A 12,017-nucleotide genomic window follows, 5' to 3' on the forward strand; every position below is an offset into this window, starting at 1 on the left:
GTCATCTATCTCTAGCTATGTAACTGGGGGGCTTCGCCCCCCAGACCCCCCTATCACGGGGGGGAACTATAGTCTCTTGTACTTAAGCTAAAGAGTGAATAGGTACGTTCAGCGAACTCAACAGTTGCACAACAGTTGAGCAATTCGTCAATATAATTTGTCTAAAGTTAGAGATCTAACAGTAAGGACCAATAATCACTGACCGCTCACTGATTAGCTATGTTTTCTGAACGCAGCCAATTTCTTACAAAAGACTACAGCCCTCACCCCCCCGTAATAGGGGGTCTGGGGGGCGAAACCCCCCAGTTACATAGCTAGAAATAGATGGTATGACAGATTTTCTAACCTAACGCCCTCAACTTTGTCTATTAATACCACGCTTCGCAGTAGAGAGCGACGATTTTGTCAGAGGAAAAAGTTATTTGGCATGCATAAACGTTGTGGTTACATACGCATGCGCACATGACCACAGTGCAGGACTGTATCATCAGTTTAACAAGTTTTCTAACCTGTTAAGGCGTGAACTTTAACACTTAATATCTCGGCTCGCGGGGCAGAGCGACGTTTTTTTCGGCCGGATTCCTTCATTTTAAGTAAAAACGCGTCGATTGAATCCTCTTTTATTAAAATCGGAGGTGAGTAGCTCTTCTGAACAATTACCGTAACGAGATGTAAACTCTGCAGAAAAAAAGTCAGTGTCGGTAAAGTTTTCATGTCCAGCATACCCTTAAATCTTAAATCATTGAATGTAGACCAGGGATAACTAAAACATTGATGATTTAAAAGATGTCATCAAAATAATTAAAATAAATTTGAAAATATCATTTTTATTGATAACATTGCTATTAGCAATTTAATAATGGTCAATAGTTCTTCTAATTTTGTCAGTAACATTTATTTTCCACATTATTATAACATTTATATAGTTAAAAGCATATTTTTTTATAATCATTAAGTCATTTTCCAGAGAACATAGTTTTGCTAAAAACATTTTTGTTATTAGCTTTTTGCCATTAACATTGTTACTGCCATTTTTTGTATATAAACTGGTCTTAACAGTCTTAACAATTTTATTTATTCAGAAAAAGATATTAATGTTGCTCTATATAGTGGAAAGTAAAAGTTAGAACAATGATGAACAATATTAGTGCTCAGCCTGGCAACCTTCTAAGCTGAGAGCTCGCGCCAGATTCCGTGCGATGCCTAATCGGAAGATTGAGATCTTGTCTTGAAATTTGGGATCGTCGCCGTGAGCTTCCACGCAACGTAGCAACTCGTAGCAGTCGTTAGAGGAGAAGATCACATCTTTGGCTTCCAACAGTGGTATAGCATCCGTCAGAAGAATAGACCAAAAACTGAGGAAGAATTTACGTTAAAAATCATAAATTGCATTTAGAGAGAACTGCTTCGTAACTTTTTGAAAATTTGTAAATCTGATTGGTATACGCTCTTAGATTCAGCCAAAATTAAGAGCACACGCCAATCAGATCCACGAATTTTACAACAGTTGCAAAGCAGCTTTTTCTGCTGAACGTGGTTATTGATTTAATTTAATTAATTACATTAATTTAGATTAAAATTCTGGGTAAATCTGTAATGTTATCATTTTGTATCTATTATTGTAAATAAGGAAGTATTATAATATTTTTTGCAGATCACAACTTACTATTTTGGCGTCAGATTTGAGACCAAAAGGGATACTAATAAACTCGCTGCTTCTCGAAACTCGCCGATTCCGTACATCTGATGAAACTCGCAGTATTTCCCTAAATATAATAAAATCGTTAGACAAGTCGTTACTCGCATCAGACAATTTCGTTTGTTGTTGCATCGATCGTTTACCTAAAAACGTGAGTCTATCGCTAGCGAGCATGCAAGAGCCCAAGTTCTCCAGCAGATCCCGACACTCCAATTTTCCATGTTCTGCGTAATGTTTGAGAAATTCATCCGCGATATATGTAGTGAAATTGCCATCATGTGCTTTGAGCGCCCAAGTGAGAGCATTGCCTAGTCTGCCTTGCCTTATACTCTTCATTCCCTGAATCTTGCATATGCTGGTAACTGAGAAAGACGCGGTTCTAAATGATCGTGGCATCAATCATTCGAGTTAAATTAACGTACAACTAAATTGAAATCGAATTTTACCAACGTGGGGCATGTTGTTGTCTTGCGCGATGTCAATGATCTTGTTGATTCTCGCTTCCGCGCCGGTCGGTAAAGACTGTAACAAAATCTCTAGCCTTGCCATACCTTGCACGGGACAATGCACTAAATAACTCGTGCCGCATTGCCACAACGAACGATGCCCCATCAGTGTGGTGCCGTACTCTAATACGAGGGATTCGTGTAACTTCTCGGTCATGCTGTAAAAATTAACGTAATCCCCATGAGAAGCAAATTTTTAAGACGAGAAATTCAACAAATGTTAAGACTAATTTACACCAAAAAAATGGTAGTAACAATGTTAATAGCAAAAAACTAATAATAAAAATGTTTTTAGCAAAAACATGTGTATTTTAGAGAATGACTTGCTTAATGTTTATGACAAAATGTGCTTTAAACAATATGGAAAATAAATGTCACCGACAAAGTTAAAAAACTACTTACTGCTTATTGCTATAATTAAATTACTAATAGCAATGTTATTAATAATAAGAATATTCTCAAATGTTTTCAACAATGTTGGAAAGCTTTAAAAAGTTAATGACATTATTATTAGCAAATTTACTATACATAAATTTGATAATTTTTATAGTACAATTAGTCCAGATAAAACCTTTATTACTAACAGTGTTGCTAATATATCTAGTTCAATTTTCTACTAATAACATTTGCTTTAAATATCATTTAATTTAGACTGCCAAGTTATGGGTTACAGAAATGATGTTTTTGACAATATTGGTGACAAAATCAGCATGTTACCAAAGAAACTTTTGTCGATAACATTTGTTTTCACAAAATGAAAATAATGTTATTAACGTTTTTTATTTCAAACTAACAAAATTAATAGCAAAATGATTAATGTGTTTTGTCACATGTTGGAAACAATTATTTTCAGCAATTTTAAATAAGGTAATTTACATTTGTCAATAATATTGCTAAGTAATACATGGTATTAATAATATTACTGTTGATGTACACCGTTTTTTGCATAGTGATCTAATATTTGATTGAAATACTTAAATTTACCAGCATTTATACTCACTTAACCTTCTCCTTATTCAGAATAGTCAATTTCCCACACTTGTACAAGAGATCCATCAGATGAGCCGCAAACCAACCATTATCATTCATGTATTGTATCTCCTTGATGACTTGATGCAGATCGTTTTCCATTAGAGCGAGAATCATGCGGTCCAAATGCCTGTTTGCTTGCCACCTCTCGGCGATATTGTTCGCGTAACGTGAAAGTTCTTGCTGCTTGCAGCAAGGCGCCGAATAGAATAATTTTGCCGCTAATAATTCGTACCATGCTTCTGTATACGTAGAAAATTCCCACAATATCGATTCATCTCCTGCTATCAACTGTGAAAGAAGATAAAGTATTACTCTTTATACAAAATAAAGAACTGCACGAGCTACAATATTATTTTTTACTGACCTTCATAAGCATCTCCAAGTTACTATCTATAACAAAGCAATTTGAATCTAGATTGGAGCAGAGATCCATTTGCCAGTGTTTCCATCGCATAATAAACTCATTCACGGAATATCCACCGTACACGTTGTACACCGGCATACATCTGATGATATTATCCGCAGTAATGAATGCCGAATGGTCTGCTTTGCTGTGCATAGCTAGAAGACGGCAAACTGAATTTAATTTGCCATGGAATGCACAGCCTATTACAACTTCCCAGAAATTTGAGTTCTCTAAATCGGCGCCGACGGTTTTCTGTGACATAATCTTTGATGCCGCAAGTTCTCTCGAGGGAAAATGAAAACTGATCCATTCTAATAACTGTGGCAGTACAACGTCACCTATAAAAAGAATAGGATGAACAAGATTGAAGAAACACAATAGTTTCATTTATTGTCTAATTTGATTGTTTACACACTTTTAAAGCAAGATTGATGCTTAATTGTTTGTATATTTTGTGAATTATGCATTGTATGTATATATAATCTATCTCAATATACCTGGTACTGTGTCAACATAAAGAATTTCTGTCAAGTGCCAGATACATTCTACTTGGTAAAATATGGTCAGAAAATTTTCTAGAGTAATTTTTACTTCTGATAATGGTTCTTTGGGTAGAATATCTTGTAGATTTTCCACACAAGCTCTCAAAATAGACCTGTATTGTTTACTGTATTTAAGAAGTTCTGGTCTTCTGTCACCAGAGGAAGACTTGACTTTTTGAACCGATAGGAAAACTCCATTGCTTTCATTAACCAATTTACGTAAAAGAGGTGAAAATAATATTACTTCTGGCCTTAGAAAATGTACTCTGGCATCACAGGGTGCAAATTGACTTTTGGTATCTGAAAAAAATGTTACACAGTGAAATAATATAATCCTCTTTTTATTTGTATTCAAATAATATATAGGATTTCAGTATAAGTAAAGGATTTGTATACAAATTATTTGCTAACCTTGTGAACATTCATTCACATGTTTGTATGCATGTATCCCAAATCTATTACTGTTAATCCAAGTTGTTGTGATACCTGCTCTTCTGCAAACATCATCTGCTATAACCTGCAAAATTTAAAGTACATATAAAATCATCAATAAGTATAAAAAGAGAATAAAGTTTTTTAGTTTTTTTATGAATTTCTGTTATCACTAAATATTTGATGAAAACTTGAAATTTAAATATTGAAATACATTGATATAATTATCAAAGATGAATATTATAAATAAATTTATAAGTAGCGTAAAATACCAATTGTAGACATTATTTTAATAAATACATTAAAACTAGCTAGATTATAAAATAAAATTATTTTATTTTTTGGTGAAGATACACATAGTACGTAATTTTTATAAATTTTGACAGTTTCTGTCATCAATAATTTTACACATGTATACTTCACTAACAATGATTTGAGCGTTGTCAACTTCATCCATAATTATCCAAGTCACGATATTAATTATGCGATTATTATTTTATCGTAATTATAAATATTCTTCTTATAAATAAAAACAGTAGCACAGTATTCTCAGCGGCGCGCGGTAAAGATTATGAACAAGGCAAATTTACATGTACGAAACAGTTGCAGGATTCACACCGCGTCCGATGTCGACGTACGACTTCGATATCCAATAGGAAAACAACTTTCTAATATAGAATTCAATTCTCCATTGGGAAGCTATTCTTTTATTGGGTATCGGATGTCGTACATCGGGCATCGGACGCGGTGTGAATCCTGCAATAGGATTCGCAACGTTAGTAACTCGTGATCTGATTGGTCTATACAGTTGGATCAGCCAAGATTCAAATTTGTAAGTATCGTTTTCACTTTTCTCTGTCTCGAAATATTTAAAACAAAATGAGAAAATTAATAAAAACTATTCACATTGTTTAAGGCTGGTTCTACATTAACTGCAAGGTTACACGAAAATTAACCAATCACAATTAATTTTCTTGTGATATTACAATATAGAACCGGCCTAATAAAAACGTCAATTTATGCAAGTAAATGTTTATCGACTTAGTTATGTAAAAATACGTCAAAGATAAATCATGTACATAAATGCGTTAACCTCTTAATAAAAAAAATAAAGATAAAATCAAGGCATTCTGGGGTAGGAGCTTGGATAAATATTGCAATAATAAACGAATGCACATATACGTAAACACGTTTATGAACTATATTATATATAGGGAACTGCATATCAAACTTGATAAATGTTAAAAAAGGAAATAAGATTCAGATAAAAAAATATTCAGTCTTCTCAGATCGAAGTTAATTGGAAGACATCTTTTGACTAAATATATCCATAGAGGGGAAATAGTAATCGTCGAATAAGTTTCTATTCGTAGAAAAATAATGATCAAACATATCTCTCAAATCTGTTTTACGTCTAATGATGGAATAATCGGAAACCAGTATGAACCAGCACAATATCATGCTCGTTACAAGCTTCGATTACTACTTCGTCGTTCGTAGATCCAGCTGGACTTGCAATATATCTAACACCACTCTGCAACAAAAAGAAAAAAAGCGTTACAATATAATAAAGCAACTTTCTACTTAGGAGAATAAATGGATGAAACAACTTATCACATCCAATTTATTACACAAGACTAGTAAAGTGAAGATAACACTGTACGTACGAGTCTAGCTCGATCAACGTTATCTCTGAACGGGAAGAAGGCATCACTGCTCAGAGCAACGTTATCCAATTTCTTCAGCCATTCGAGTCTCTCACTTTCCGACAATTTTGCAGGAACTTCCTCGTACATTGCAGCCCATATGGACGTGTCCATATCCTTTCCTATAGTTCCGTTTACGTAATTATCGATAGCATTAGAGATTTCCGCTCTTTTTACACCTTTCTTAAATTTCATTCCAGTCACTTTTGGATGTTGACGAAGCCACCTGTAATACACACAGTAATAAAGTAATTGATATTATTTTCTTATCAATTAAAACTTTTTTAAATATATATAATTAACCCTTCGCGTACACAATCATATTTTTTTATACAATCTGGGTTTGTTAGACCTCAGCAACTTTGAGTTGCTATAACTTTACTATGACTTCGTCGAAAATCAATATTTTTGAACACATTTTTTCAGAGATATAGAAAAGTCTTAGTTACAAGATAACAGCACAATAAAATCAAAATCTGCGAATAGATTTGCATTATTTTAAAATTTTCCCGGACCCTTTACGAAAGTTTATGAGCGATTGAATATTTGCTCGGGTCTCACAGACCTTATATTGCACACTGATGGTTAAAAAAAAAACAACGAACCAGTTATCAGCCTTATCGCCTGCAAGCCTTGTACAATGAATTCGAGATTGCTGCCCGGCACCGGTTCCGATCACCTGCCCATCCTTCGCGTAACAGACAGAATTACTCTGCGTATACTTCACAGTGATAGTAGCCACGATCATGTCGCGGATGGCATTTTCCGACAGAATCTTCGTCTTCTTTGTCACGATGTTATCGAACGTCCCCTTATCGATTAGCGCGTCGTTACGCTTTTGCTCCATCGCCAGACCATACAGGATCTTGCGCTCTACTGGAGATGGCACATAAGAAGGATCAATCTGAAGTACACAATACGAGCCGTTCTTCTTCTTCTTCAATATCTCAAGGGCTTCTTCCGAATAAGCAGGCGCTATGATACCATCAGAGACTTCTCTAAAGTAATAAAAGAGAATATGTTATATATTTTATACATAAGTATATAATATATATGCAAATACAATATATTATTAAATTGAAGTTTAATTCATCTATATTCTAAAATATAACTGATATATAAACTAATATAATATTAATATAAATTAAATATAAAAATATATAGGATAAGAGTTACTTAACATTAGATTCTAAAATATCTCTATTGTTCTTTATATTGGAAGATAATATGTGAAGAAAAAATTGTGTGAATGGAAAGGATAAATATTGTGATCAGCCAACCCTTGCAACTATACAATTAGTTACTTTTGCATATTTTCCTCTAATATAAAAAACAACAGATATTTTAGAATCTAATGTTAGGTGATTCACTCTGTATATAGAACAACTGTGATCTTGTAACATGTAATCGTGTAACATTGAACGTTACGTACCGTGATATAATTTTGGCTGTTATAACGTCGCACGGCTCGGACAAAGCAATGAAGTCGCCGAAACTAGACATACGATCGGCGCCGCGTGCACGAGCGTAGGCAGTCGCCAACGGCGTAAGCTGTTCAAAGAGATCATCGACTTGGCACAGTTTCGCTTGCGTGCGATCCAAGGGAATGCTGACGGCAGCTCCAGCCGGGCTGACATGCTTGAAAGAAGTCGCCGCGGGCAAATTCAACGCGAACTTCAATTCCTTGACGAGTTGATAGCCGTTCAACGCGTCGCACAGATTGATGAAACCGGGCGATCCGTTCAACACAGTCAACGGCAGCTTCTCCAGAGTGGTGAATATCTGCGCGGGCTTCTGATGCGGATTCATGCCGTAACGAAGAGTGAGCTGGGACACCCCGGCGCTGTACTGCTTGCGAAAGTAATCCGAAATAGCGTCATCGTACTCAGCAGTGTGAGTGAACGCTTTCAGGGCCAAAGTTTGTCTAGTCTCCAGGGAAGTGTTCCTGTCCTCCGTGGTGTCCATCTCATTGATGACCTTATCGTAATCGTTCGGGTCACAGATGACCGTAACTCTGGCATGATTCTTTGCCGCAGCACGTAGCAGAGTTACTCCGCCGATATCGATGTTCTCTATTGCATCCTCAACTGCCACACCGGGTTTCGAGACGGTATGTACGAAAGGATACAAATTGCAAACCACCACTTCAATAAGATCGTAATTCTGACTCTGAAGGTCCTTCATGTCGGAAATAATCGATCTAGCAAGGATACCTATATAATGGTATTACATAAAATCATAAGATGTAAAAGTATAAGAATATATTCTGATAGCATAAAACGTCCTGATATTCTCAGCATATTTTAAAACATTCTTTGAGACATTCTGGATATTCAGTATGATTCTGGAACGTTTTATGTTATCTGGATAAGAATGCATACATAGACTATATCCAGTAAACACCAACTAACAGTAACATTAATCAATGTTATAATTTCCCATTCAACAATGTAACTGTTACATAACATTCATATTATATTGCATTTACATTGTTGAGCAGGAAATTGTAATATTGATGTTATGTTACTAATAATTTAATAAGGTAAAAATGATAAATTCAGTTTTACCAATATGTGTGTGTCATAAAATATAAAAATGTAATATAATGTAGAAATCCAGAAATGTAAATATGATCAATTCATTTTTACCAGCGTGAACAGCAGGGTGAAGAGTCTTCACACGTCCACCAAGCATCTCAGGTGCTCCTGTGACCTCAGAAACATCTCGCACAGGTAGATTAGCATTTCTCAATGTCTGTGCGGTACCTCCAGAGGCGATTAGTGTTAATCCAAATTCATGTAGTTTTTTTGCCAATGGTAACAAGTTGGTCTTGTCAGACACACTCAGAAGTGCTAAAAATAAAGTAGAATTATATAAGCATTCCATATATTCTTGCTGATTATTGATAAAAATTCAAATTATTATCAGTATTCCATATAAAAAATTAACACCAATGTTTACATGATTTAGGACTGATTTTTCAATAATTTAAACTTAAATTTAAGTTTAGACTACTTAAAATAACTAAAATTTAAGTTTAAACTACTATTGAAAAATCAGTTTTTAAAATTCAACTTCACGAGTAATTACGCATTCGACGGTAAAATGTGATTTAAATCTAAGTTACTAATAAACGAGATACAAATCAAACATCAATGTTTTATTAACACCTGAGGAAACAGTAAAATACAGATCGAACGAACTGGTCGATCGTTAGCGGCATCACACGACGACCAATTAAAGGTTAAAACGTCCTTTATTCTCGCTCCATTAGCTTTATTGGCTTTATTGGCACTATCATATATCTCACCTAATTTTTTTCCTGACATTTTTGGTCTTTAATTCCAGTTGAAGGATGTCAGTGCACTAATTTGTACGTTCTAAAAGAAATCGGGCAGCAACGTTTTCACAGACAAGCCGTATGTGTGCCTGATCGAGGAGCAAAGAGAGGATATTTGCTGCGGAAACGTGCTTTTATATCGGACGATACGTCTACACATGTCCAGCGGGGCACACATACACGATAAGAGGCAAGACGTGTCGAAAACATCTTGCAACAACTGCCGATTGTTGGTCAAATGTTATCTTCTAAAAGATATAAGCGTAACATATTCGAGATGATTGCCACTACAAATTATCACCGCCGATATTGTCCTTTCAAATAATCTCGACGTATTATTCCTGTGGACAACGATACAAACATGCAACAAAATAAAATGCAAACGTGACATGGACGAATAGAAGAACACAAATAACGTACAAAATATTCTATGAATATTCTTACGAAATACAAGTGCTCTTAATTATAGAGTATTTGAATCGAATATTCTATAAATATACGTACAATACATAGAGATTCATATATTTATAATAAAAAAAAATATTTTTAGAACACTTATAAAGTTCACTAATTACGCATGTGTAATATATTTACATAATTGGAAAATTTTTCACAAATTCCAAATAGTAATATGCATTTATTATAGCTTAGTAATGAAACGTATTAAAAAAAAAAGAAAAAAAAATGAAGTACTCAAATTACTTCTTTATAATTGTAACAGTTAATGATTAACTTATATTTTATAAATATCTTATGCAATTCGTAACACATTTATAGTTGTGTCATTCAAATATACTATGAACGTACTATTAGCATATTATTGTATTTTTAATACATTCATGGAACATATAAACATTTGTAAAGAATATTCATAGAATATATACACATTTATAGATTATTCCTAAACTATCTATGATATATAAGTAACTGGAATTTATATAATTTATCTTGCACACGATTATTCTATTCCACTGCGACAGATAATAATTGCGCATGGTGCAATTGTAGTTTTCGAAGAGCAAGATTTTCCTTATTATTATGTCAAATATTTCGCAAGTTTCGTGCGAGAAACAAGCGCCATCATGTGTTTTGATCTATCAATATTAATAGATATCGTACGAACGGTGGTTTTGGGATATTCTGTAGGTGTATTTAAAGCTTCTTATCTTCTTTAAATAGATTATATTGATTGATCTAAGCAGACTGAAAGATAAGAGTATCTTACACGCATACGTACTTTCTCTCTCACTGTTCCTCTTCTGCTTAATAATGTGAACGAAAAGTGATCACAGTCTGGATAAAGTAAGTGTTTCGTGATTCGCTACTTCCTCTTTAGATTATAGTCTTGTTTACAATAGACGTAGAAAAAAAAGCTTGACTTGTTCAACTTAGGTTGGCTCTTCGAACTAACGTTTGTTAGTGCGGTCAACCATGATGCATTTTTTATGCGTTTCGTATGAAATATGTAGCGAGCGCGATTTTCCCGCCAGATAACGAATTTAATTTAACAGAACGGACTCGAATTTTTCAGATTCTATATCGAAGAAACAGGACGAATTCTGATTAATCCGAATAAATGTCGAATAATCGATTATCTTCTTGAAGTGAACAAGAATCTTACAATCGATTGCATAACGCAATCCTTTTGGCAATTTTAATTCAAACAAGATATTCGACTTTGAAAAGCGGTTAACGTTTTATGTCACGCTTTTGAACAGTAGCTAACGAAACATGTCTCGTAACTTTTGTTTTCTTCTTACTTTTATTTATGGATATTTGTTCTTTTTGGCGGGATATGATAACATTTTTTTGTTGACAGATAATGCATTTATAAGACGGGCTATATATAGCACAAATGTTCAATAGATATCCTAAGAATGTTCTAAGAATTCTTAGAACAAAGTAACAAAGTTCGTTCAATTGGTTGATTAGCTACAATCTTGTGCGGTACTTTCTGGATTCACATGCACGATATATTCAGGATTCAGGGTAGTAAGATGGAAAAAAGTCAAGTATATAAATATTATATATACAGGGTGTTTCTTTACCTTTGCCTACGAAGCACATAGCGTTATTTCTTATGAAAAATTGAATCGAAAAGTCTTGAATCCATTTTTGTCTTTGATACTTAACGAGACAGATATTCTTTAATAAATTCCAGTAAATCCGTGCTGTTTTTTAAATGTATACACGTCTGTGAGCTGCGCGCCTAGTTGTTTACGTGAATGCAGCGGCGGAACATTCATGCAACTACCAGGCGTGCAGCTCACAGACATGTATACTTCTAAAGGACCGCGCGGATTTACTGGAATATATATATATATATATATATATATATATATATATATATATAT

The 12,017-nt window shown here is 34.2% G+C and overlaps 2 protein-coding genes and 1 long non-coding RNA gene across 3 annotated transcripts; 1 reads left to right on the top strand and 2 right to left on the bottom strand.

Moving 5' to 3' along the window:
- The first annotated feature begins 333 nt into the window (after window positions 1–333).
- On the top strand, window positions 334–1,844 carry LOC116852310. The gene is made up of 3 exons (XR_004379743.1): window positions 334–635; window positions 1,149–1,323; window positions 1,655–1,844. It is a non-coding gene; the product is annotated as an uncharacterized LOC116852310 (long non-coding RNA).
- Window positions 871–5,632, bottom strand: LOC116852306 (nuclear pore complex protein Nup85). The gene is made up of 9 exons (XM_032832508.1): window positions 5,045–5,632; window positions 4,597–4,702; window positions 4,141–4,485; window positions 3,602–3,981; window positions 3,206–3,525; window positions 2,146–2,363; window positions 1,843–2,061; window positions 1,667–1,766; window positions 871–1,355 (listed from the first exon to the last, which is right to left on the bottom strand). Exons 1-9 carry the CDS (start codon window positions 5,072–5,074, stop codon window positions 1,145–1,147), a joined length of 1,929 nt encoding a protein of 642 aa, XP_032688399.1. The 5' UTR covers window positions 5,075–5,632; the 3' UTR covers window positions 871–1,144.
- Window positions 5,633–5,796: 164 nt separating this feature from the next.
- Window positions 5,797–9,808, bottom strand: LOC116852307 (bifunctional purine biosynthesis protein PURH). Its single transcript, XM_032832509.1, has 6 exons — window positions 9,634–9,808; window positions 8,972–9,175; window positions 7,756–8,536; window positions 6,929–7,321; window positions 6,285–6,549; window positions 5,797–6,151 (listed from the first exon to the last, which is right to left on the bottom strand). The coding sequence occupies exons 1-6, from the start codon at window positions 9,650–9,652 to the stop codon at window positions 6,032–6,034; spliced, it is 1,782 nt and encodes a 593-aa protein (XP_032688400.1). The 5' UTR covers window positions 9,653–9,808; the 3' UTR covers window positions 5,797–6,031.
- Between the last annotated feature and the right edge of the window lie 2,209 nt (window positions 9,809–12,017).

This window comes from Odontomachus brunneus, unplaced genomic scaffold (assembly GCF_010583005.1).
Source record: "Odontomachus brunneus isolate Ranch 3 - 2012 unplaced genomic scaffold, Obru_v1 Obru_scaffold_214, whole genome shotgun sequence".
Lineage (NCBI taxonomy): Eukaryota > Metazoa > Arthropoda > Insecta > Hymenoptera > Formicidae > Odontomachus > Odontomachus brunneus.